At 42.1% G+C, this 25,021-nt stretch overlaps 2 protein-coding genes across 4 annotated transcripts; one reads left to right on the top strand and one right to left on the bottom strand.

Moving 5' to 3' along the window:
- Positions 1-21,701, bottom strand: LOC134468897 (elastase-1-like). Of its 3 annotated transcripts, none has more exons than XM_063222844.1 (9): positions 21,682-21,701; positions 13,961-14,021; positions 12,843-12,949; positions 11,946-12,046; positions 11,222-11,347; positions 10,475-10,611; positions 9,515-9,660; positions 9,085-9,231; positions 1-124 (listed from the first exon to the last, which is right to left on the bottom strand). In XM_063222844.1, the coding sequence occupies exons 2-9, from the start codon at positions 14,007-14,009 to the stop codon at positions 113-115; spliced, it is 825 nt and encodes a 274-aa protein (XP_063078914.1). In that variant the 5' UTR covers positions 14,010-14,021; positions 21,682-21,701; the 3' UTR covers positions 1-112. The 3 variants fall into 3 exon arrangements, with proteins under 3 accessions (XP_063078914.1, XP_063078898.1, XP_063078906.1); XM_063222828.1 differs by lacking the exon at positions 21,682-21,701 and adding an exon at positions 14,156-14,253 and having other exon boundaries at positions 13,961-14,026; XM_063222836.1 differs by lacking the exon at positions 21,682-21,701 and adding an exon at positions 14,156-14,196.
- LOC134459642 (elastase-1-like) lies at positions 17,281-24,719 on the top strand. Its single transcript, XM_063211992.1, has 10 exons — positions 17,281-17,447; positions 18,353-18,432; positions 18,579-18,644; positions 19,357-19,448; positions 21,771-21,871; positions 22,040-22,165; positions 22,530-22,666; positions 23,047-23,189; positions 23,741-23,890; positions 24,604-24,719. The coding sequence occupies exons 1-10, from the start codon at positions 17,281-17,283 to the stop codon at positions 24,613-24,615; spliced, it is 1,074 nt and encodes a 357-aa protein (XP_063068062.1). The 3' UTR covers positions 24,616-24,719.
- The last annotated feature ends 302 nt before the right edge of the window (positions 24,720-25,021 follow it).

Genomic DNA, 25,021 nt, shown 5'->3' on the forward strand with positions numbered 1-25,021 from the left:
TCATTTTTGCATGCATAAACTTTATTGTGTTTAGTGTTGCATCAGAGGTGGCAGGTGAGGAGATCTCGTGTTCCGACACCCTGCTGCTCAGGGTACTGCTGGCTCCAGCCTCTTATCGCATGTTCTGCAGGGAGGGAGGAAGCATCACGACAAGCATTATGCACATGTGTGAGTGAATGTGAATTGCATATCAAATCATTATGCATATGTGTGAGTGAATGTGTATTGCATATCTAAGTATTATGTAGGGTGAAGTATGGTAAATTGGGACACTTTTGGTAGATCGCAAAAAAAAATCCACTTTAAGTTTAAAATACACCAACATTTAGTAATTGTATGTCTTCATATGGGTCTTGGGTACATTTCCACGTAGGAATTAGTTTTTAAAGTATAATATATTATATATAAATATATATTGTATATATATTAACATTTAAAGACAGTGAGACATCAACTTCGTTATGAGAAAATGCTATGGTAATTTGGGACACCCTTTAATGTAAAATGGGACAGTCTGTTTGATTATCATTATTTTTGCGCAAACTGAAGAATAATACCGTTTTTCTCTTGTTAACAGTAGACTAGGATCTTAACTATTTAAAAAATGATATAACATCCCTGAAACATTTCCATTTCAAGAGAATATTGAAGGAGTAGGGCATGTGTGACTGTGGCCATGTCCATTAGCATGTGGGATTCATAGGCTATTACAATACAGGCCTATGGCGTGCTAATATGCTATGCTAACAGCTAACAGAAGCCGAATTCGAGACGATTCGTCTAATGAATTGCTGAGAGGGGACCATTCGAACAAAACGTTGGACCATTCATAGAAGGCATGGGGCGTTTCGTGCAGTACCTGCGGATCTTTCGTAGAAGACCTAAGGACGTTACGTTCAACCCATGCAGACCTTTCGTGTAACTGGGCAGACGTTTAGTGTAGTCTGCCTATTTTATTAGCCTATTATTTTTTATATTTTATCAAACTTGTGTGCCTACCACCACAATGCAATGAAAACAAAAATCGAACCATGAAGAAAGTGTGTGCGTGCGTCTCTATTTTTTTAATTTTTTTTTTTTATTTTAGTTCAGGCTGCTTTTTTATCATTAGGCCTATTTTATAGCCTATTTTATAAATATACTATATCGTAACGGACTGCCTCTGCCTCCTCCGGAGTGAGATAGCAGCGTTACCCCCTGTGCACTACATGTGCAGCCTATAAAATGGGGTTAATTTCAAATGGCGGGTGAGACTGTCAGGAAGCAAGCCGAGAGAGCAAGAGAGAGGGAACCATGAAGTGTGCCGAGAAGATCACCATTCGCAAGAATCGCTAAAGCCAGACATTGATGTGAGCTGTTCCAAATTGAGACCAAGCGCACAAGTCTGCAAACAAGGATTTTGCAAAAATGCACTACTAAAAATAAGAAAAGATATTCGTTGTGATGATCTGAGTTATTTCTAATGTGTTGATCACTGATTTGTATTCATTTTGGAAAGGTAACGGCAATCTTATTGCTGCCTTACTGGCGCCCATCTCATAACTTAAAACTACAGTCGGTTGCACCGCTACAATATCAACGAAATGTTTTAAAATGTAGGCCTACAACAGTAATGTAAAGGTAAGAGATAATTTATTGTCCACACGTGACTATAAGAAAATATTTTCCTATGGGCGAATAACACCCCCGATGCCGAAGGCGGAGTGCTGTTATTCCGCTTGGAAGGAAATATATTTTCCGTAGTCACGTGTGGACAATACATTATCCCGCTTATCCCGCCTTTACCAACATTAGAAAGCATACAAAGTTAACCAGTAGTTTATAGTAACAGGTTTATTGCCATTTTATAGCGTGCACAAAGAAAGATAGTTCGTGGAACGCTCATAATTTAAAAAGAAAGAAAGGAGTCGCACACTGGAGCTGAATGCAGAATCAAAAACTACTGTAACTGTAAACAAAGCCGAAAAAAGTAAATAAAACCGACAGACAGGGGACAAACATTTCGGGTCTAGCCCATCATCTTCCTTTTCTTCCTTTTCATTATACTGCTCTTGGAATTACGCACCGAGCGATACGCTTAGGATATGACATTGGCCGGACGCCACCCCACCATTACGCTCATAACAAGTAACAGAGTTTGGCTACTTTCTAACGTGTTACAGCCACATTGCGCTTCAAACTGTTTGCAGGCTGCCTCGTTCACTGCGCGATATCTACTAAACTCGGGTTCATAACAGGGTCATTTCTATCTGATCGGCGACAGTATTCCAGATAAAAGTACAGACAACCCAAGCACTGATGTGCGCCCTGACCATCATCATTAGCCTATCATCCTGCTACAGTCTGAACACTGTGCGCCGAATGGTTGGCTGGAGGAGGCAACGCTAGCCTAAAGAGCAGGCTACTTCACCCTTAAGGAAACTATCAACGGACTCCTCACTTGTTAAAACAATACTAGTGTTAATGAAAGATGTCACGACAGCGGCCGGCGGACAGTGACAGTTTGCTTTCTTGAAATAACAACACTTGGACAATAGTGTAGACTTGTGCGCTAAGCGCTGGGGTGGGGCAGGGGCTGCTGAACTGTCTACAAGCTGTCGTGCCGGGACGTAGGCAGTAGGTATCCATTGCGTGCGGCCGGCCGCTTTGGGAACTGTAGGTTAAGTTGCATTTGGGTAGGCTATTGCGCGTGTTATAGTTGAATTAAGTAATCGACGAGCCAACGTCCGGCAGCAGTGACTGAGTGTGTAACTTAACTTAACTTTTGTAGGCTACTATCGTCCGAGTGTCTCCAGATTGTGATTCATTTATTCAAAGACGATAGCAGTTTACAGACGCTGCTGGCTGCATGGATATTGTGGGGTTTTTCCCTCCTAATTGTATTTTATGAAATTGTAAAAATAAAACTAACATAACCTTTACTCCTGTTGTCTGTCATTCCTGAATCGTGGTCTATTTCACCTCTTACAATAGTGTCCAGTCCAGTGAATGATCCTGCATCCATGGCTAATTGGATAAAGCATACTAAGTGGACATGAAAGAAATGCGAAATTAAAACAACAGCGTGTCAATGCAAGCACTTTATTTATTTTTCCGGGGGCATGATTTTGTTGACAAGTACTTTTTTAACGACTTTAATGAAGATGTCGTGTAGACTGTTTGACGGCCCCTTCCATAGGACAGCATCCATCCATCTCTTCCTCATCTTTACGCGCAACGGTAATAATAACCATTACTTCTCTTGTAGACGTTGCGCGTAATATTTTATTCATTATGGACTTATTTCAAGCAGCATTCAACTGTCCACTCTGCGTGGCTTTGTTGAAAGGGTTGCCTTTGGGTGGATGACTTCCCCTGAACACGGCAGGTCATTTGCATGACAAGACTTCATGCCCATTAGCGAATACTTTAACCTTCAGGGGTGCCCTGGAAACGGCTGATAAATAAATTATGTAGAATGATATAATAGATATTTGACTAAATTGATAAGTTAATGCTGGTCAGTGGAATATTTCATCTGCTATCTACGCACAATAGCCTAAAGTAAATATAGGTAGCCCCAGTCAGCTGCAACTTCGAACCTAGGTCGTGTGACGTCTCCAAATGTGTTACTTTTCTAAGCTTGTGTGTTATCGGATGCGATGCCATGTTACGGCTTGTTGGTTTGGGGTGCCTTAATTTTTCATTAATTGAAAGGGTGTCTTGCCTAAAAAAAAGGTTGAGAAACACTGCAGGAAACAGTCTCTGCAACAGGGACAATGACAAAAGGGATGAATTGCTTGAGGAAATCAAAAGGGACAGAGCGAAGTTATGACAACAAATTGACGTGCACCATTATGCAAGGCTACATGTAGTTATGATGGGTTAACCACTCAGTTACCGTTGCATTAATAATATGTATGATAAAGATGACTTCAGCGCAGGATATCAGAAATAAACAAGACAGCGCAGATGGCCTTTTAATTTAACATGGCCACATTATGCGTCAATACACCAATGCGTATTAGGCTATTTATCATGAAACCTCAAATCGGAAGTAGCCTTGTACCCAGCACTTTTCAAACCTTACTCGGGTTTATGGTAATTGTCCGGGCCAGCACTTTTGAAATCAAACGGACGCCTTGCCTGCATGACATGTCATTTGCATGATAAGAGCACGGACGATCATGGACATGCGATGGTAGCCTACACACATAGCCACACACGCACACAACACGGTTCAGTTCAACGTTTATTGTCCAGCAAGCGAGCAGCGCAGTACCAACTGATTTGCTCTGGAATCTCGAAATGAAAACCGACTTTTCTTGGGAAAAGTGTTGCAAGAACATTGAACTCATTTAGTAGGCCTATCATTGTGCCAAGCGTGTCGCAATATTGTACTGTGATGTGTGTTGGGGAGGGCATTAACATTAGGCCTATGACAAAACATTATCGGGTAGGATTGAGGATAAATCTTACACGTTTCCTTATTAATGGAAAATTAATTCCATGCTAATTCCAAGTATTCAAGAACCTAAACAATATGCAATTGCTCCACAGTTCAAGGGTTAGGCTATGGATATTGACACCTTTCCTCCGCGATCGCGGATAGCCCCCACCTTTGCGCTTCTCATCTGGCTGTCACGATATGGAACGGGAAGAGACAGTTCAAGACAAGCGGCATGACTGCAATTGTCAATACAGTAGCCTAAAAAACTGTTAACTGTTCAGCGGTGTGTAGTCAAATTATCACAGCGGTGGTAGATGCTTTTATGAAGACCTGGAGGGCAAAAACCAACAGACACAATTGCTGAGTGTGTATGCAGTATTTGTAACGAATGATTCTCCTGCCAGGATAGCGTTGGACTACAGAATAACCCATTTACATGTTGAATGTTGAGAGGATGCATTTTGAAAAGTCGAAGACCTATTCACGAGGATATAATAGCTACCTTTCCTTGTCAATGTTCCATGCACTACAAAATATTCCAGAACCTCATCTGTGATAGGCTAAACACAATTTATCCAACAAGCTTGTGGATAATATTGCCACCTTTCCCCTCTCCTGCGGTAGCCAGTTGCCTTCTCAGAAGAAGCAATCTGAATCGGAAAGAGAGAGCACTGTTCAAGACCCGCGGCAAGACTGCAATTGTCATCTGGTTCGTGGTGTCAACCTTCAGCCAAAACGACGACAGACCCTTTTTTTTATAAGATAGACCTACCTTATTCGCAGCAGCCAAAATCAGTCAGACAATAAGTGCTTAACGAGTGTGCAGGGTAGCGAATGCTCTTCTATCAGGTTTGCAATTGGAGAGGGGTGATTGAAGGGCTAAATTAAGTCCGAAATCAAAATGATAAAAAATACGGTCGATTTATTTACAATACCCTACATGACAGAAAGAAAACGTGTAGGGGGTCAACTGAAAATACCCATAAACTGAGGACTATAGGCAACGTCAAAGTAAAATACAAACACGACATCAAACAAAGCTTTTTTTTAATGCGGTACACTTCAAACTTCACAAAACCCACTGGTTAACAGCAGGTTTTACGCACACATTTCGAAGCGGTTAATCACAGATGCTGCTCTCTTCCTTGCTCTCCCTTGCACCCCAACGTACACTGGGTTTAATACACCCTGCAATACTGGCAAACTATTATTCAATTACCATTGCATTTGTTCATGCAAAGACCTTTACGCGGCGGAGAGAGAACGCTCTCCTGTGCACTGTAGCGATTTAACTTCTCTCTCTCTCTCTCTCTCTCTCTCTCTCTCTCTCTCTCTCTCTCTCTCTCTCTCTCTCTCTCTCTCTCTACTGTAGCCATGGGCTTAACACAGGTGCATGGGTTCTGTAATGTTTTCAACACTGTTAGGACCTATATTGTTTTCTGGCTCATGCGCGAACTATTTGTTGTCATTCAGAATCAGAAACATCAAAGTGTCGGGAGACAGCTTTCTCTTGTTGCTGGTGCTTCGCATCTAAAAAGTTAACGGAAAGTCAGAAAACTCGCTGCATGACAATGTGCTCAATGGTCAATAGCCTACTTCTAGATGCACTATAGTCTACAGCCTAGACGCGCGCTGCTCTGATTCAAAGCGAGCACAAGGGTCAATAGCCTACTTCTTGACACATTAAACCGCCCTGCTTTGATTCAAAGCGAGCAGGCTGTGCTTGGTCCCGCCTCTCTGCCCGCAGATGGGAGTAAAGTAACGGCGTAAAAGTGGAAAAAAAAGCTTCTCAAATATTGTCTAGATAATTGTCAAAAAATGTAAGGGCGTAAACGTAAATTGTCAAAAAATGTAACGACGTGAAAAAAAAAGCTTCTCAAATATTGTCTAGATATTTTGTCAAAAAATGTAAGGGCGTAAACGTAAATTGTCAAAAAATGTAACGACGGAAACGTTAAAAAAACAACAACATAGCCCTACCAGTTAAAATGAGTAAGTACATTTTATTTATAGATTTACATGTTTAAATCAACAAAAAACAAAACTTAACAGCTGATTTACATATTTAAATAAACAAAACCCTTAAAATGAGCATTAAAAAAGCTGATTTACATTTCTAATACAGGCAGGCTGAAGAAAACCCGTTAAAATGAGCATTAAAAAAGCTGATTTACATTTCTAATATAGGCAGACTGAAGGGACCTTTAGTTGAAACCTAAGGATCTTTAGTTCAATTTTAAGGACCTTTCGTTGGCTTTTGCGGTAGACGGACCATCCTCGACTAAAGATCCCCAGCCTTATACTAATGGTCCAACGTTTTGTTCGAATGGTCCCCTCTCACCAATTCATTCGACGAAAAGACCTGATACGCAGAAGCCCATTCTGTTGCTATGAGAAAACTGTCCCATTTTAGCTTAAAATATTGTCCCAAATTAGCTCACTCCACTATACTTACTAAAATGATGTCTCCTTAATAAAGTAAAGACAAATGTCTATTTTTTTTATATTGAGTTAAACCTTTAGTAAAACAACATATATTTCAATCATCTTTTGTACCATATAATCACTAATTCAGCCATAAAATCCTTATGATCTGATAGCATAATCGACATGTCAGCTAGCTCAACTGACAAGTGTTGGATCCACTGTCACTTCAAACCTTTGATCATTCCTTTTATGATACTTAACACCAAATAAAATTATTATTCCTTATACATGACAGTTGCAGTAACAATATTACATCTCATAATACTTAGAAAGAAAACAACCCAAGACCTTATTTGTCCCAATTTGGCTGATGTCCCAAATTACCATAGTTCACCCTAGTGAGTGAATGTGCATATCTGAAGATATGGAATAGGGAATTGGTGTTTTCATTTAGATACCCTTTAAAGACGAAATGAAGCAGTCACCTAATATAGGTATCTATAACACCACTAAGATAGGCCAGCAAATATATATATTTTGAAGTCTGAAGTTTAAGCCGTTAATAAGGAAATAAAGCACAAACACGTAATGTTTCTGTTAATGTTTCCAGCCAACAGCGGGTGACATGAATGGTATGTACTATTCTAATGCTGTTATGATAGTAGTGAATTAAACATTTGGGCCTTGCGTGGCTGATTATGAGCTTATTTGCTTAACCCAAATGAAGCAAGAATACGTGTTTGGGTGGGACAGAACAAATATGAGGCATGAAGGCAGACAAGACATCCCATACCATGAAGCACAGGTAAACAAGCAGCTTTCTTGCTAAGGTGACAAGTCGCTAACAAATGTTGGCATGAGCCAACATGATCATTATTCATAATTGTGCAATGTTGCAGTTCCCTACCTTCATCTTCCGATGATTTCGCCAACATTTTCCAAGCACCTGAATTAATTTTACTTCACATCTCCGTGCCCACGTTTATCGGTCCAGTCAACAATAATCCAAGGCAACGCTATTCCAGCCATTCGCGGCTTCAATAACAAAATAGTTTACTACAATAGATGCAGCTACTTTAACAAGCGTGCCATAACTTAATTTAGGCCATGATAGTTTAATGTGTGTAGTCATTTCCCGTGGCATCAACTTCAAATCCCCAAAGCTCATCCGAGAGCGAGACGAGGGGAGGATAGCTACACACACACACAGGCTGCGTCCATTCCCTTCACAAAGCTTTCCAAACTTCCGCCAATTTTGCAAGTTTTTTTCAATTATGATTGAATTGGACCCCATAGCCAACTTCACGACATGGGCTTTCAGATTAGCGTACAACAATGTAGGAAAAACACGTTATTGGTGACGGTCTCTCACTACAAATATGAGAGCAAGCAGCCTCAGTCCTGTCCTATGGTGGATGCAATGGGTGGATGGCTGCACCTATGCTCGTAGCAAAGGCTTTTTGACACTTGGCATTTCTCTTTCATCTGATAGTAGCTCTATAACATAGAAGATCCAGGGACAACGTAAAATTAACCCCTCGTCCTTCTTCAATTTTACTGCCACGATTAGAGTCAGTTAGCGCTGTAGTTAGCACACGCTAACGTTAAGTGAATGGAAGGTTACATTAGTCACCAACTTCTACCATTCGCGTTACGTAGGCGGCGAACATGGCTGCGCCCTTGTGGCGAAACTCAGACGTCATTTTTCAGCAAAACTACTTAAAAGTGCAGTCCAACGAACATCCATTCGTTTATGAAAATAAATAAGCCGCCAAAAAATGATAATAGTTGTCAGTGCTTCATTTCCACTTTAAAGGTGCACTGTGTAATATTTTAGCAGTTTATTTCCAGAATTCATGGTGTCCATTCACAAAATTTTACCTTTTTCAGAAATACTTATCACCACCACCAAATTACCATAATCAATTCCCACTAATTCATTATGACTGAGAAAACGTGCACTTTTCATGCATGAAAAGGTGGGTCTTCTCCATGTCCACCATTTTGAATTTCCAGAAATATTTTAGGTGAAAAACTTACTGTACTTTGTCCATACTAGTAAATGTTAGCATATTATGTAATAAATTCATGAAAACATCAAATTTGGCAGTAGGCAGAGTACTGTGTGTGTGTGTGTGTGTGTGTGTGTGTGTGTGTGTGTGTGTGTGTGTGTGCGTGTGCGTGTGCGTGTGCGTGTGTGTGTGTGTGTGTGCTGTAAGAGCTCTTACTTGTCTCATCCAGTCGATGTAGGCGGACACCCGGGTGAAGATAGTGGGTCTCTGGCGATGAGCGCATCTGGACGAGCCGAAGCTGGTGACGCCGTGGACCTCCCACCTCCCACGCACGCTACAGTGCAGGGGGCCACCTGAGTCTCCCTGAGACGCACACACACACACACACACACACATACACACACGTTGTCATGTAGACCCTAAAATACCCTCATTTTTACCCTCAACGCTGAAAAAGAATCATGCTTTTTTAATCTTGAGCACAATTCCTGTTTTTTTTGCGGCCTTACACACAACTCTATTCCGAAATAGTACTGAAAACAGAAATGGCAAGTAGAGAGGTAGAACAGCTAGTGAGAGAAAAAAACACTATAACCACAGTGACCTTGAAGCTAAAAGGTTAATAATATTGAGCCCTGGAGCTTACCTGGCAACCGGAGTCTCGTCCATTACCCCCAGCACAAACCATGCTGCTCTTGGCCTTGCTGCCCCACCAGTCGTACCTAGCGCAGGTCCTCTGGTCCACCACTGGCAATTTGGCCTGCTTCAACCGCATGGATATGCTTCCACCAGCTAGAGAGAGAGAGAGAGAGAGAGAGAGAGAGGATTTTAAGGATATACTGTAACAACATACAGACCGTTATTATACACAACACTGTCTCATCCCAGCTAGTCAATTCCTGACTACCGTTGACCAGGCAGCGATTTTTTACGTTGAGGCGGTACCTGCCATGTCGTATGTTGACCACGTCGCCTAAACCTAGACCTTTCCCTAACCCTAAACATCAGTGAAGTTATGCAGTGAAGGGGCGCCTTTGAGGCCAATGTTACTTTTTGACGTAAAGGGCATACGGTACCTAAGATGTCAGAAATTGACGTCTGGTCAAAGGTAATCATAAATTGACAAGTTGGGATGATACACTGTAGACTATACGTGGCTAACCTGTCAACTCTTAAAGGGACACTGTGCAGGAAATGGTCAAAAAGTGTACTGCAACTATGCTGCTCATTGAAACTGGGCAGCCAATTGCCAAATTTGATCTTTACATGAAAGTTTTCCAAGAAATAAACAAATATTTTCTTTTATGGTCCAAGTAGAGTCATTTTTGCAGATAAAAATGGCTATTTTTGGTAATTCAAAATGGCGGACCATGGAGAAGATCCCCCTTTTCATGTATGTATGTAAAAGTGCAATTTTCCCAGTCATAACGAATACTTGATGGTGGTGGTAAGTATTCATGAAAACATTAGTGAATGGGCAGCATAAATTCTGGAAATAAACAACTAAAAATTTCACACAGTGTCCCTTTAAATAATGTGTTTCTGCCTCTGGGGTGCATGATGCATCTAAATGTCAAGGCTTAGATTAAAGGCCACTACTACTCACCGCTGGTGAGGCCCCATCCGGAGATGTAGCAGGGGTGGTTGTTCCTCAGCACCGTACCAGAACGTGGCAGTCTAGCCAGCTGCACATAGCGGTTCAACCTCGCCGGAGAAGAGAGACGCAGTAGAGCAATGTCGTACCTGAGAGAAGGGAGAACGGACGAACGAACACACACGCACACGCACACGCACACGCACACACACACACACACACACACACACCTAGTGTGTTAAATACAGATTGTTGGCTGTATTCTAGTATGTCAACCGACTGTAAAGCAACACGTTGGCTGTATTAAAATACAGTTTGACTGTAAACTGACAGTGATAGGCAAAATGGACTCATTAGTTACAATCCAGTGCCACGTATTCCAGATGCCCTTGTGTTTTACCTGTCCAGTTCAACAACCAGGCGAACATTCAACCAGCAGATCACCTGGCTGAATTGGACAGGTAAAACCAGGTCATTTGGAATATGTGGCACTGTAACTAATGAATCAGTGTTGCTCATGAGTGTGAACTGATGCGTTGGCTGTAATCTGTGTGAAAATACAGCTCAAACGGTAGGACACTGCACTGCTACACCGGGGACCCGGGTTTGATTTGATTTGATTCCGTCCCAAGGTCGTTTCCCGATCCTCCCCCATCGCTCTCTCACTCGCTCGCTTCCTGTCACCACCTCAGACTGTCTTGTCAATAAAGGCATAAAATAAAATATATATTTTCAAAAATTCAGCTGGACTGAACTGACCCGCTGGCTGTGTTCCTGGGGTTCCAGCGTGGGTGGACGATGGCCTGGCTGACGTCGATGTACTGCTCTCCGCGCTCACGCCTCTGGAGGTCGTGCTCTCCGAGACCAACGCGCCACGTCTTTGGGCTGAACACATGCGACAGGGGTTTTAAAGCGGTGAGAATCATGCAGGACAAACACGAATGCATCCCCGACTCAAATGCATCCATCAGGTGTTGCAAACTTAGCTCGCAGAGCTTTGGTAGTCGGTGAAAACCAGGCAATCACCATAGAGAACGGTGTATTGCTTTGATTCTATTCAACTGCTCATTACCAGCTAACCTTAGATTAGTAGCCATGTCCATGGACTGAAGTAGGGCAGTGAATATGCAACCTTTATGATGCTTGTAAAGAAGACTGATCCTATGACTCATGAAACAAGTTCATAAGGCCTTACTGAGCCTGTGTCAAATGTTACTCCATCTCAGAGCATAAGGGATCCGAGTATGCTAATAGTTTTCATTCCATCCAACTTTTCATGAACAATTAATGCAGTTGCTTAGATACAGTTGTCATGGTGCCACATCGTGTTGCATCCTCCTGGTAACTTTCCTCATATTTCACTGTTATAGTATTTCTATGCATGTGATGAATAGAATCCTTGTCTGCTTTACCATATGTGATGAGAAGTACACACACACACACACACACACACACACACACACACACACACACACACACACACCTGTCCACACAGTGCGCAGCGGTCATCACCCATTGCTTCCTGATCAGAGTTCCTCCACAGACGTGACTGTAGCCACGTCCAGATCTGACCTGCAGTGACACCTAGAGGGCACATGTGGAGGTGCATTAATGTTTTGTTTTGTTCCTAAAGTGCGCTCAACTTTTCAAGGTCTTCAGGTGCAAGTGAACAGATTTGTACATTTCTTGTAGAAAAGCCACACTCTCGGCTGAAATTCTTGTTTTACATTTTAGTGGGCTAGCATGATAGAGGTATGTTTTTGCCTTGTTTTTTGTTTGTTTTTTTAGTGGGTTAGCATGACAGACAGACATTTAGGCCTAAGCCAGATGACTTTGTCCAGGGCCCAGCAAAAACTGTCAGCAGTCCTGCAAAAGAGGCCAGGACGAACTGAGGCCTCTCCTACACAGTAAAGAAAATGCAGTGTTATTTCAACACTAAGAGCAGGGACCAAATACAACAACACTTATGCCTCCTTTCCACTGCCGGTTTTCTGGTAGGCCTGCAGCTCGACACAGCGTGACTTGGCCGACACTTTTTGATTTACAATCGAGCTGTGTGCCTATTCAAAAAGCAAAAAGGGGCGGCCGAGTGACAAGCTGTAGGCCTACCAGAAAACCGGTGTTGAATTAACACTGCATTTTTGAATTGCTGTGTAAACACCTTGCCTGGCAAACCAGAGTATAACATGAAAAGCGACAATGATAAAACCTATCATGCCAAACTATGCAACGATGAACCATGAGTTCCGAAAGCATATTCTCCGAAAATGAATTTCCCCCTGGTACAATAAAGGCTATCTATCTATCTATCTATCTATCTATCTATCTATCTATCTATCTATCTAGATTGTGTTGGTCGCATACAGTATTCTGTGCTTACCTGCGTAGGCCAGGAGTGTGGCCGAGCCACCTCGCCCCCCACCACAGCCTCCCTAGCCTGGGCATCCTCCAGGTAGCTCCACAGGGGCTCTGGGCCATCACTCAACACTGGAGGTAGACATTACATCATATCACATCGCATCGCATAGCATCACAGTACATTAGATTACATTACATCACATCACAGTACATTACATTACATTATATATTACATTACATTACATCACAGTACATTACATCATGTTTAGCAGTCAGCTTTCTGCAAAGAGAGTGACATATGAGTTGACACAATCAAGGAAATAAAGCACAATTAGGGAATCTTGGTTCTGAAGGGACATTGTCTTGGAAGCGAAGAGTCAACAAGAGGAGAGAGACAGGGTGCAGACAGACAGACGGACAGACAGACAGAGAGACAGCAATGTAGCCCACAGATAGGGCTAAAAGAAGATAATGTCGTGCTCTCTTGATTCTCAATCAGTCACACCATCGTCAGTTTGTGTTACCTGGGACGTATGTTAGTGTCTGTTACCTATTTTTCCTTTACACATTTCTTACTGTATTTGAAATCCATTATCTTTTTACAATCATTATGTCACCATTGGTTATGGGCACTTTCATGTTTAAAGTCAATATTGTAGTAAGGCATGTCTCATATTTGCAAAGTGCAAGCGTGTGCTTGTTTGAAAGGCATGTTTTATATTTGATAAGAATAATGTATTTTCAAGCCATACAGTATTATTTATAAATCTCGTTTAGTTTGTTTCCAAACCCCAATGTACCGTTACGTAAATTGATCCACCACACAGGCAATACATATTACTATTAATGCATAATAATGATTCCTGGTCTTTCTTTTAAAATAAACGATTTGTTTGACAAACATATAAATAAATAAAGTCAAGTCAAATTATTTGTGTGTCTAGGCAGCGCTGTGTGGTACTCACACACACACTCTATGATGGACATTGTCAACCAATGCTTACAGTAATGTCCAGACAACAAACAGTACAAACAACAAGGGAAAGGATTTAGGTGCATTACATTACAGCTTAGAGTCGCACATTTGAATTCAAATGGGTGAAAAATGTAGCCCAGTACTGACTGTAAGTTCATATTTACCTGGTGCTGAGAAGAAGCTGAACGCCGCGATCAGCAATAGAAACTGCATGGTGAACTTCAGCTGATCTGGAGGACATACAAGAGAAAATTCACCAATAATTTAAGATAATAAAAAATCAATAGGCTACTTGAAAACTAATGAAAGAATGAAAGGGAAGACAAAAAAATCACATGAGTAGACAAAGGCTTACTCACAGACTCCCTTTCTCCAAGAGTGTCTTTGACAGATTTAACACTGAGAAGCAATGGCCTGTTTTATACTCTTCCCTGGTACTTGCAGCGTAAACATCTTCATGTCAATGATAACACACTTGTTTGATCTGACAACATTTAACAATGACAACCGTGGGATTTTATTTCATGTTTAATGGTCGCTTTTCTACGTTAATCTGTAGTCAAACAGAAAACAAACATTAGAGACGGTCACGTCGCCACGCCTAATTGTCTTAGATCATCCCGCCCAGAATATGAACCTGTTCACAAACATGCATGCACGCACATGTCTAAGCCTATGTGTGTGGATACTAAATGTATAAATGTTTAAAGTGTGTGTGCCTGAAGAGGTCACAATTTATATTAGGGTTCTTTCCGATATCACAATACCATGTAGATATGCCCAATTACTTGCTGTATTAGTGACTTACAGGACTGGCACACTGAAGAAGGCACACGCCGAAACGCGTCTGTGCAATACAAAAACACTACTATGCAAGGTGCGGCCTCCTTCTTGAAACATTGAATTTGAAATTTGGGCCAGCACCCTCAGAGACTGTAATAATTAAGAGTGACGCCTGCTCCAAGAAGAAAATTGACATGTTACAGTAAGCAAATATCTAGGGACTACTATGCCCTTTACTCTATCAATCACCGACTTGTCAACTTGGATGAAGGACCACCAGCTGAACCTGTCCAAGACAGAGCTCCTGGTGATCGCAGCTAAAGAATCACTCTGTCACAACATCAACCTCAGGATGGGCTCCACCATGCATTGTGACCCAAAAACCTTGGCGTCATGATTGACGATGAGCTGTCATGACACCCAGATGTACCTGTCGCTCGGTCCAGAGGACACCACGGTTTCGGAACGCATCTCTGCCTGCCTCACCGATTTGTCAACATGGATGAAGGACCACCACCTACAGCTGAACCTGGCCAAGACAGAGCTTCTCGTGATCACAGCTAAAGAGTCGCTTAGTCACAACATCAACCTCAAGATAGGCTCCACCATCGTGACCCCAAACAAAGTCGCCAAAAACCTTGGCGTCATAATTGATGATGAACTGTCATGCTCCAACTACATCAACTCAGTAACCCAGACCTGTCGATTCCAGATGTCCAACGTACGGAATATCAGACCTGTGCTGACACAATATTCTACACAACGACTGGTCCAGGCCACTGTCCTGTCCCGCGTTGACTACTGCAACTCACTCATGGCAGGTCTACCTGCTTGTGCGCTAAAACCACTGAAGATGGTCCAGAATGCAGCGGCACATTTGGTCACAAATCAACCCAAAAGGACCCATGTTACTCCTCTATTCATTGAGTTGCACTGGCTACCGATCGCTGCTCGGATCAAGCATAAGGCCTTGACCCTTGCCAAAAAAAACATCTCAGGAACGGCCCCATGTTATCTGAAGGACTTACAAAAGCCTTATGTTGCTTCAAGAGAACCTCCTCCAGCACAAGCCTGGTCTGGTTCTGCTCACTCTAGGTACTTCAAGCCAAGACTGTTCTCTGCTGTTGTTCCCAAGTGGTGGACTGATCTCCCAGAGGCAGCAAGACTAAGCACATCTCTTGCAGCCTTCAAGAAACAAGTAAAGACTCTCCTCTTTCATGACTATCTACTATACTAATGCTTGAGCTGCCCTCGCTCCAGGCCAGACTCTTGACATGATGTGTATGGGTGTTTGTGTGTGTACTCTACTTTACAACAACAACAACAAAAAACAACAAACCCTTCTTTGCATCTGCACGTGTTGTTCTGTATATTTCCTGTGCACCTTGTACCTGCTAGTGATGCTGGCTATGATTATTATGTCCTTGTTTGTAAGGTGCTTTGGGTTTAAAGTCTTTGCCAAATACAATGTAATGTAATGTAATGTATTCTAATGTAATGTAATGTAATAAACTCCTTGTTGGCGAAAAAAAGAAGTTTCTGAATGTATGACAGATTTTACTTGACACATGTCTTATAAATCATTTAGACAGTTAGGCATGTACAGGGTGTCCCAAACAGGTATACACAATTCAAATCATCACACATTGTCAAAGTGCACTGGAACGAACGAATTTTATTGTTTGTCAACATGTGCTGCTCACCAAGCCTGTAACTGAGTTTAATCTTGCTTTTATACAGCAGCTCCATCCCCAACGCATCATCTGTGGTTGCTGCTGTTTTTCTCAACAGGGGCGTTAGTAGAGCATATTGGTGGGCATTGAGGAGGATACAGCTGAGAGGGTGGTCACACAGTTGCACTTGAGGTGCATCAGTCTATTTCATTTTTTGTACTAAGGCTTATGGTAGGCTTACAGTATGATGAGGCCAAGGGGTGTTGGGAGGCTCATGATGAGGTCATGTGGTTATGTCAACGTCTGTGTTTGAGTAAGATTACATGCAATTGCAATTATACAGGCTTTTATAATTGGTGTATACATGACAAATAAAACATGACACCACTGGCCTTTGCATGATGATGAAGTCACACAGACACACCTTGTTGTAGGCAGTGAGGCGCGATGTATGTACTTTGATGTGACAGTATAAGTGTGCGACTGCTAATGTGGATGTCGTGTTGAGGCAGCCATGATTACCTCTTTCCAAGGACTGCCATAAACACTGTGTGCCTTCAAATATGCTTGTGGCCTCATGTTTTGCTGATGCCCCGCCTCCGTGGAGAAAACAATTAAGTTTCCCCGCTGTCTGCCTAGCCACAGCGATTTTTGGGGGACTATTCTTCATTCACCATCCAGTTTGCAAATGCTTTTGCGAGATATTGAAATATAATGCTGTTGTTAGTGATGTCATCAGGACGTACTACTTCCTGGTACGAGGCCACAAGCACAAATGGAGGACACAAGGTCGCATGTTGGAACGCACCCACTGATGTCCTCCAGGGACGACCAGCCCAGTCCTAAACTGTCCCCAAAAAGGGCAAGTTCTTTGATTGCACCCTCAAAGATTCCACATCCATACCAGCACAGAGCTCAACGGCTGGTTGAGATGTGTCAACAGATCTGCCCTGCCAAGGATATTCAAGGCCTGGATTTACCAGCCTTCCGTCGTACCCCGCATCCTGTGGCATCTGTTTGTGCCCACAATGCCCATCACAACTAGCAAGGCCATGGGGAGAAAGATCTGCAACTACATGCAACGAAGCTTGAGCAGTGCTGCCCTGCATGGCAGTAGACACACCTTGCAGCTCCCGTTCAGTGGACTCATGGAAGAGTTCAGGGAGAGCAGAACACAGGAAGCCCTGCAGTACAGGTAATAAGCAGGTGGCATTGGCAGACATACAGATGTTGACAGGCCGGAGGTGGCAGAGTCACGACTGAGGCAGAAGGCACTGGTGGAGATTCCATAGCCTCAGGGCCCAGAGGAATTGACTTTTTCCCACCAACTAGGGTGGACAAGGCCCATGAGAAAGAGTGACAACAGCTCATTCAGGAGGAAGTGTGGGTAGGCATGGAGGAAAAACGTGCCAGAAAGATGGTGGGACTGGGACAACAACAGCATGGACTAAATGAGAGAACATACTGCAATGGAAGATTACCTGGCCCAAAATCAGCAATGTTTCCAAATCCATAGAAAAGTAGAGTGTGTGTGTGTGTGTGTGTGTGTGTGTGTGTGTGTGTGTGTGTGTGTGTGTGTGTGTGTGTGTGTGTGTGTGTGTGTGTGTGTGTGTGTGTGTGGTGACTGTGACTGTGTGTGTGACTGTGCATGTGTGTGTGTGTGTGTGTGTGTGTGTGTGTGTGTGTGTGTGTGTGTGTGTGTGTGTGTGTGTTTGTGTCCGTGTGTGTGCACGTATGCGTGTGCGCGTGACTGTGACTGTGTGTGTGTGTGTGTGTGTGTGTGTGTGTGTGTGTGTGTGTGTGCGCGTGCGTATGTATGTATGTATGTATGTAATACTCTGGGCATGATATTGAGTGGCAGTCAGGTGTGAGGAGACACTCCCCGCTGTGCCGTTGCTGCTGTTTAGGCAGGGATCATAGTGGAGACATATTATCCGTTTTAGAGATTATAATAAATTATAGTAGTGACAGATGATATAAAATGAGTAAAAACACACGGATGCCATTGTTTAATGTTGGCACCAGAGCATGCACAGACATCGTCATTGTTTTCATCAATCTGTTTACTTGGGTTCCCTCTTGTCCCATCCTGTCCGTCAGAAATGTCTATAAAAACACTATCAAACGTTTCACTGCATATCATTTCAAGACACTCCTGGAAATCAGAAGACTGTTTGGAGGTGAGTGTGTCGCCTTTTATGCTCTGATAATGTCTTTTTTGGCTTTGTCATGGTTAAGCGGTCATTGCCATTTGTCAAGAACTGATGTTTAATGGTTTCTCTCTCTCCCCCCCGTGTGTCCATATGTTTATGTGTGTGTCTTCCAGAACAGCCCAAGTTCGCCATGCAGTGTATAATTATCTTGGCTGTGTTGGCCCTCTGCCTGGCCACAGGTAAAAGTGAAGAAGCAACTTAGTTGCTATCTATTTTTATATTTTTAAAAACATGCTAATTTGTGTTAATACTGCCGTCTTTTGACACAACATGCAAAAAAATGTGTATTATTAGCAGAATATTTTTTTTATAATCATGATCTCTTGCTACTTTTTTTGTTTTTTGAATATGGCGTTTGAATTGAATTAACCTATAGCCTACAAAATAGAAATACAGCATTAGAAATTTACATAACAATATATTAGCTTTACTAAAGTCATAGTGATATGCGCGCGCACACACACACACACACACACACACACACACACACACACACACACACACACACACACACACACACACACACACACACACAGAGATTCCATCTCAGCTTGTACTGCATATTGCAACATGTAAACATTGAATATGGAAAGTGTACATGTGTTTATTTGGCACATACTATAAACATGGTGCATTTATCATTTTCCTCACGACTTTAGCCACTTTGTAAACTTCCTACATTTCTCTTTTTATGAGGAAGGTTTGTCGACCGAAAGCTTGGCTATTAAATGAACAGAAGGAGTTAAGTGTGCAGAAGTTTTTCTTTCTTGTTTCAAAGTTTTCGTTTACGTTTGACACCTTTTTAATCGTGAGTGCAGAGTAATCCGTTTAAATGTTTATTTGAGAATGCATAATCCCCGCCCCTCTCCCCCCCCCTCTGGCTGTCTCCAGTGTTGACTCAGGAGCCGCTACAGTATATGAAGGATGTTCAGGGGGTTGTGGTGGGTGGGCAGGTGGCGCCCCCCAACTCCTGGCCATGGCAGGTACAGCAATACCACTATCAGCTCATGAATATACTGTAGGCCTATATATCCCACTCTCAGCTAAACCCAACTTTCAGCACCCTGTTACTTTGAGGAAAGATGGTAATTTTTGGACGTCCAATCTACGTGCACTGAAGGTGCCCTATGTTAATGCAAAATGAGATCTTTTTCTGACATCTTTTTAAGGTTATTTTTGGACGTCCCGTTTACTTTGATTGACACCTGCCCTGTGTAACACCAGATGACGTCTCTTGGACGTTGAGTATTGACATTCGTATTCCCCTGATCTTGATTTGTCAGGACAGTGAGGCTATGGTAGCTTAGGAGTAGGAGAGAGAAAGTCTGTGATTCGTGCCATATGCTAGATTCAAACCTGCAATCTTGTGGACAATGTTACCAGCACAGTGCAATAACACTGTGCGCCACAGCACTTTTGACTCTAAAACAGTTCCAATTTGGTGTTTTGTCAGGCATATTAATGGGCGCACAGTGCACATGTGGTTGACTTGTTAGACGTCTAAATCGTGGACTTAATTTGCATGTTATTTATTGGTCCAGAATTAGTCTTGGATGGGCGGACCTAATATAGACATGATCTGCACGTCCATACAACGTCCAATGTTTATTTCATTGTCATTATTACGGTGCATCTACCTCATTAGGTACAGTGGGATTACTAGTGTCCACTACTACTTGTACAAACCCCAACTCCAATGAAGTTGGGACGTTTGGTAAACAGTGAATAAAATCAAAATGCTATCATTTTCAAAACATTCAATCTATTCATTAGATGGAGAATAGTGAAAAGACAACATATTAAGTGTTAAAACTGAGAAAAAAATATTGTTTTGGGGGACATATGTACTCATTTCTAATTTGATAAATCCAACACGTCTCAAAAGAGTTGGGACGGGGATCAGTGAAATTTAGTAAACATCCAAATAAGATAAAACAACAAAGAAGAACATTTCAAAATGAATTGTACTGACAGACAATATAGGTGTCCAGGTATAAGATCATCACAGAGAGGCTGAGTCACTCAGAATTAAAGATGCAAAGGGAATAATTACCATAGTTATTACATACATTTTTGAATTCCCTTTGATTTACCACGATTGAGTGTATATAAGACATATTTTTGTTAATAAAATCATTGTATAGGTTCATGACATCATGAAATATATATTGGCTGTAGTCTCACTCTAATTCCTGGAGTGCTAGAGCTATTGAAAATTGACCATATTAAGAATGCTTAATGCATGAAAATGATACAGGGGTGTAACATTCTCCTAAGCACCGGAGCTCACTTGAAATAGACCCAGAAGACATGGGAAACTGTCCTTTGCTTACAGAAGTCAGCAGAAGTTGTAGAAGTCCATTCTTTTTGACAATACTAGAGCATTGCACATCCTGTGCTACAGTAAAAATGGACCATCCAACTTGTGTTAGTGCTAGCTTCAAAAGTCAGCCTCCATGATGGCATGCGGGTGCAGTAGTGCATTGATTAAGATGTTCTCACTCATCTGTAGAGTTAAATACAGTGCTGAATGGTATAAATGGGTTTTAAACAGCATGAAAAGCCACTCATGCATTATATTTTGAAGGGAGATCTTCGATTACTGCCACATAGTAAGGTCAAATTGCATTCTCTACTATGTTTTAACAGTTTGGCTCCATCATAAGGACCAGCAGGTGATAAAATGGTGGGTTTTTGGTCAAGACCTGTCACACTGTAAGCACTACAGAAAGGAAAACTTTGCAAAACATGACAAGGAATACACCCACCATTCAAGCTGGTGAAATCATGTCCAAGATAGGAATTAACACTGTTTTTTATATAAAATCATCTCATCGGTTAATGTATTTAACTGTCAAGTGTTGTCTTTTGTTTTGTTTTTAGTCTTCCTCGACATTGGCTGCCATTTATTGTCCCCGTCCCAACTCTTTTGAGACATGTTGGATTTATCAAATTAGACATGAGTACATATGTCCCCCAAAACAATATTTTTCCTCAGTTTTAACACTTAATATGTTGTCTTTTCACTATTCTCCATCTAATGAATAGATTGAATGTTTTGAAAATGATAGCATTTTGATTTTATTCACTGTTTACCAAACGTCCCAACTTCATCGGAGTTGGGGTTTGTACTTGTACATCATGATCTCAACTCTACTTTTAGTTGTAACACCTCTGGTGGTACGCCACTCTCTGTTGCCCTTACATTTATGTTACCTTGTCCGTCCAGTCCACGTCCACAGCACACTTGCTCATCCACACTCTGTTCCCTTCATGTGTGTATGTTTGCCTTGTTCATCCACCAGGTGTCACTGCAGGTGAAATATGGACATGAGTACAGTCACATCTGTGGAGGAACTTTGATCAGGAAGCAATGGGTGATGACCGCCGCACACTGTGTGGACAGGTGCGTGCCTGTGTGCCTGTGTGTGTGTGCGTGCATGTGTGTGAGAGAGAAGTGTGTGTGTGTGGGGGGGGGTTACGAGTAAGAGAGTTGGAGAGTTACTGTATGTTACATGTTGATGCTATTGTATGTGTTTTTTGCGCTATGGTACTGCTGCCCTGTGCTCTGCAGCGAGAACACTTTCCGAGTTGTCCTTGGAGAACACAACCTGGAGAAGAAGGAGGGGCATGAACAGTTCATTGATGTCTTGTTTCCATTCATCCACCCGGACTGGGACACTAATAATGTCGCCCAGGGGTCAGTATATGGAGTGCTCAATCAACGCTCTACCACATGTCAAATTATATTCATAAACAAGCACAGTTTATCTTCAGTTTATATTTTTTCTAATGTATGGCATGTGTATATGGACATTTTTATTGTACTTTTGCTTGTCTAATCTTTTTTTTTTTGGCTGGATTTCTTTATTTGATATGTGGTTGGCGTGTTTTTTTGTTGTTGATTTTTTTTACCTTGCACGAAGGGACTATTTGCGTAAGCCTTGCATATATGCTTTTATAACCCATCCATACATTTATTTACATTAAAGTTTAGCAAAAAAAAAAATGTTTTTGGGAATATGGATTAGAAACCACTGAATTAACCCTTTTCCCTCTCTCAGGTTCGACATCGCTTTGTTGTATCTTTCCACTGAGGCGACCTTGAACCGCTATGTGAAGTTGGGCACACTACCCCCTGCAGGACAGGTTCTGAAACACGGCCACCCCTGCTACATCACTGGATGGGGTCTTACCGAGAGTAAGTAGCACTAGCAACAGCCTTCCTTGTTGTTGTAGTTATAGACATAACAAACTCAAAGACATAGTGTGTAAAGAAATGAACCACCAATTGAAAGACACAATTCCTGATGTGTCATTTTGCCATACTAAGTTATATCTGAAGTGGCGATAGAGAGTAAGATGCCAAACAAACCTTATGGGTGGGGGCCGGCCTTTATTGTTCCATCTTGTATTCAAGGCTTCCCAACACATCCTACTCTTCTGTACTAACCTTCTAATGCCGAATTTATGTTTCTCTCCACACGTTGTAGTTGCTGATTACATCCTCATTTGTAAGTCACTTTGGATAAAAGCATCTGTCTAAATATAAAGGCATGCAATACCCTGTGTCCTCTGCAGCTGATGGGCATATCTCTACGGAGCTGAAGCAGGCCCAGCTGCCTTTGGTGGGCTACAACACCTGCTCCAGAGGGGACTGGTGGGGCGCCACTGTCACCGACACCATGGTGTGCGCTGGGGGCAGCACAGACTCTGGCTGCAATGTACGTATGAATCATAGGATTCAATACTTTTCAAAAGTCTTTTTTGCTCTGACAGAGTGTAGGTTTTGTTGTTTAAAGAATTATCAGCAATAGTGTCTCAAAACTAGCACCAGATATGACTCATCAACTGCCACTTCACATTCAAAATGATGATCTCACACACAATACGAGGATGTGAATATGCAGGACATGTTAATACAGCTGCAGCCACTAGGGTCAGCATAAGAACATGGAATATTAGGTTTATTAACTGATGAATATTCATGAACAGATCAAATTTGGCAGCACAGTTTCAATGAGCGAAATACAGTTGCAACATCTAGGCCTACTTTGGCTGCAATCCTACACAGTGCACCTTTAAGTTTTGAATTAAGACGGCCAAATGTACTGTGAATTACACATTGCCAGGAGTGTACACACAGACCATTGTGTGGTGCTGCACCACACAATGGTCTGTGCACACCCTGGTGCTACAGGGGGAATTCAGGCTAGGGCTAGTGTTAGGTGTACCTTCATTGACATATACGTACTGTATGTGGTTATTACTGCAGGGTGACTCTGGAGGTCCTCTGAACTGCAAGGTGTGCGGTAGGTATGTGGTGCATGGCATCGCCTCCTTCGTGTCCGGTTCAGGCTGCAACGCCGCCCAGAAGCCCACCGTCTTCACACGTGTGTCTCAATACATCAGCTGGATGAACTGGGTGAGAAAGCAAACACTGCACACACTCTCTCTCTCTCTCTCTCTCTCTCTCTCTCTCGCACACACACAAACACAGATGCACATACACACGCACGCACCCCCGCCCCCCCCACCACACACACACACACACACACACACACACACACACACACACACACACACACACACACACACACACACACACACACACACACACAACTGAAAACTGTTGATGTACTCTTTGCCTCTGATCATCCATCAAGTGTCAGGTCACTGACAATGTGACAGAATTGTGTTCATGAGCACCTGTGATTACATGAAACTAACACCTACAGTACTGCAGTGGTCTCCAGTTATTTTCTCCAAGGGCCAAATTATGTAGCGCAAATGAGGCTGAGGGCCAAACCAATCACCCGACCGTATGGCCACAGATAGCCTTCATACATTTATGTTTTCATTTGGTCCATCCTCATGGTGAGCCAAATGTTTGCCATGCTGGGGCCGGATCTGGACCGCGGGCTACCATTTGGAGGCCACTGCACTATGTGCACTACATACAGTATGCACATGTTTTAACACTCTCATGCATGCATGCACATACATCATTTAGCAAAAAGCTAACTCTTGTTCGTGCAATTATAGTTTTGCTAAGCGATTATTACAATACCCTATGATAAATGTGCATTTTGTTTACATGATTTTCATACTTTTTTATACTTTCATTTTCTTATTCAGATGATGTGGTAAATGAAGCCATGGACCCCGAGGTCGAGATACTTATTCAGCATCAACTTGAAACTTCTCATGTTCCATTTTGAAATGGAAATAAATTGACTGCATGCAAAAATCTACCATTTGAGGTTCTGTTTGTGTTTCTAATTTATTTATTTATTTATTTATTTATTTATTTATTTATTTATCTCAAGAACACTTGAGTAGCGAAAAGTATTGAAGATCACAGAACAGTCCAAGTTACCCTCACATATAAGATACTGTATGTTATTACAGAACTTACTGGTAGCTGGCAGCTTTTGGTGGCTCAGTGTACTGTACCAATGGATTATTCAATTGCATTACACATACACATTTCTGTCCCACACCTGATATGTCATTCACCACACAATAGAAAAAAGCTTTGACTGGGCCTGGGATC

Source organism: Engraulis encrasicolus, chromosome 2 (genome assembly GCF_034702125.1).
Source record: "Engraulis encrasicolus isolate BLACKSEA-1 chromosome 2, IST_EnEncr_1.0, whole genome shotgun sequence".
NCBI classification, from domain to species: domain Eukaryota; kingdom Metazoa; phylum Chordata; class Actinopteri; order Clupeiformes; family Engraulidae; genus Engraulis; species Engraulis encrasicolus.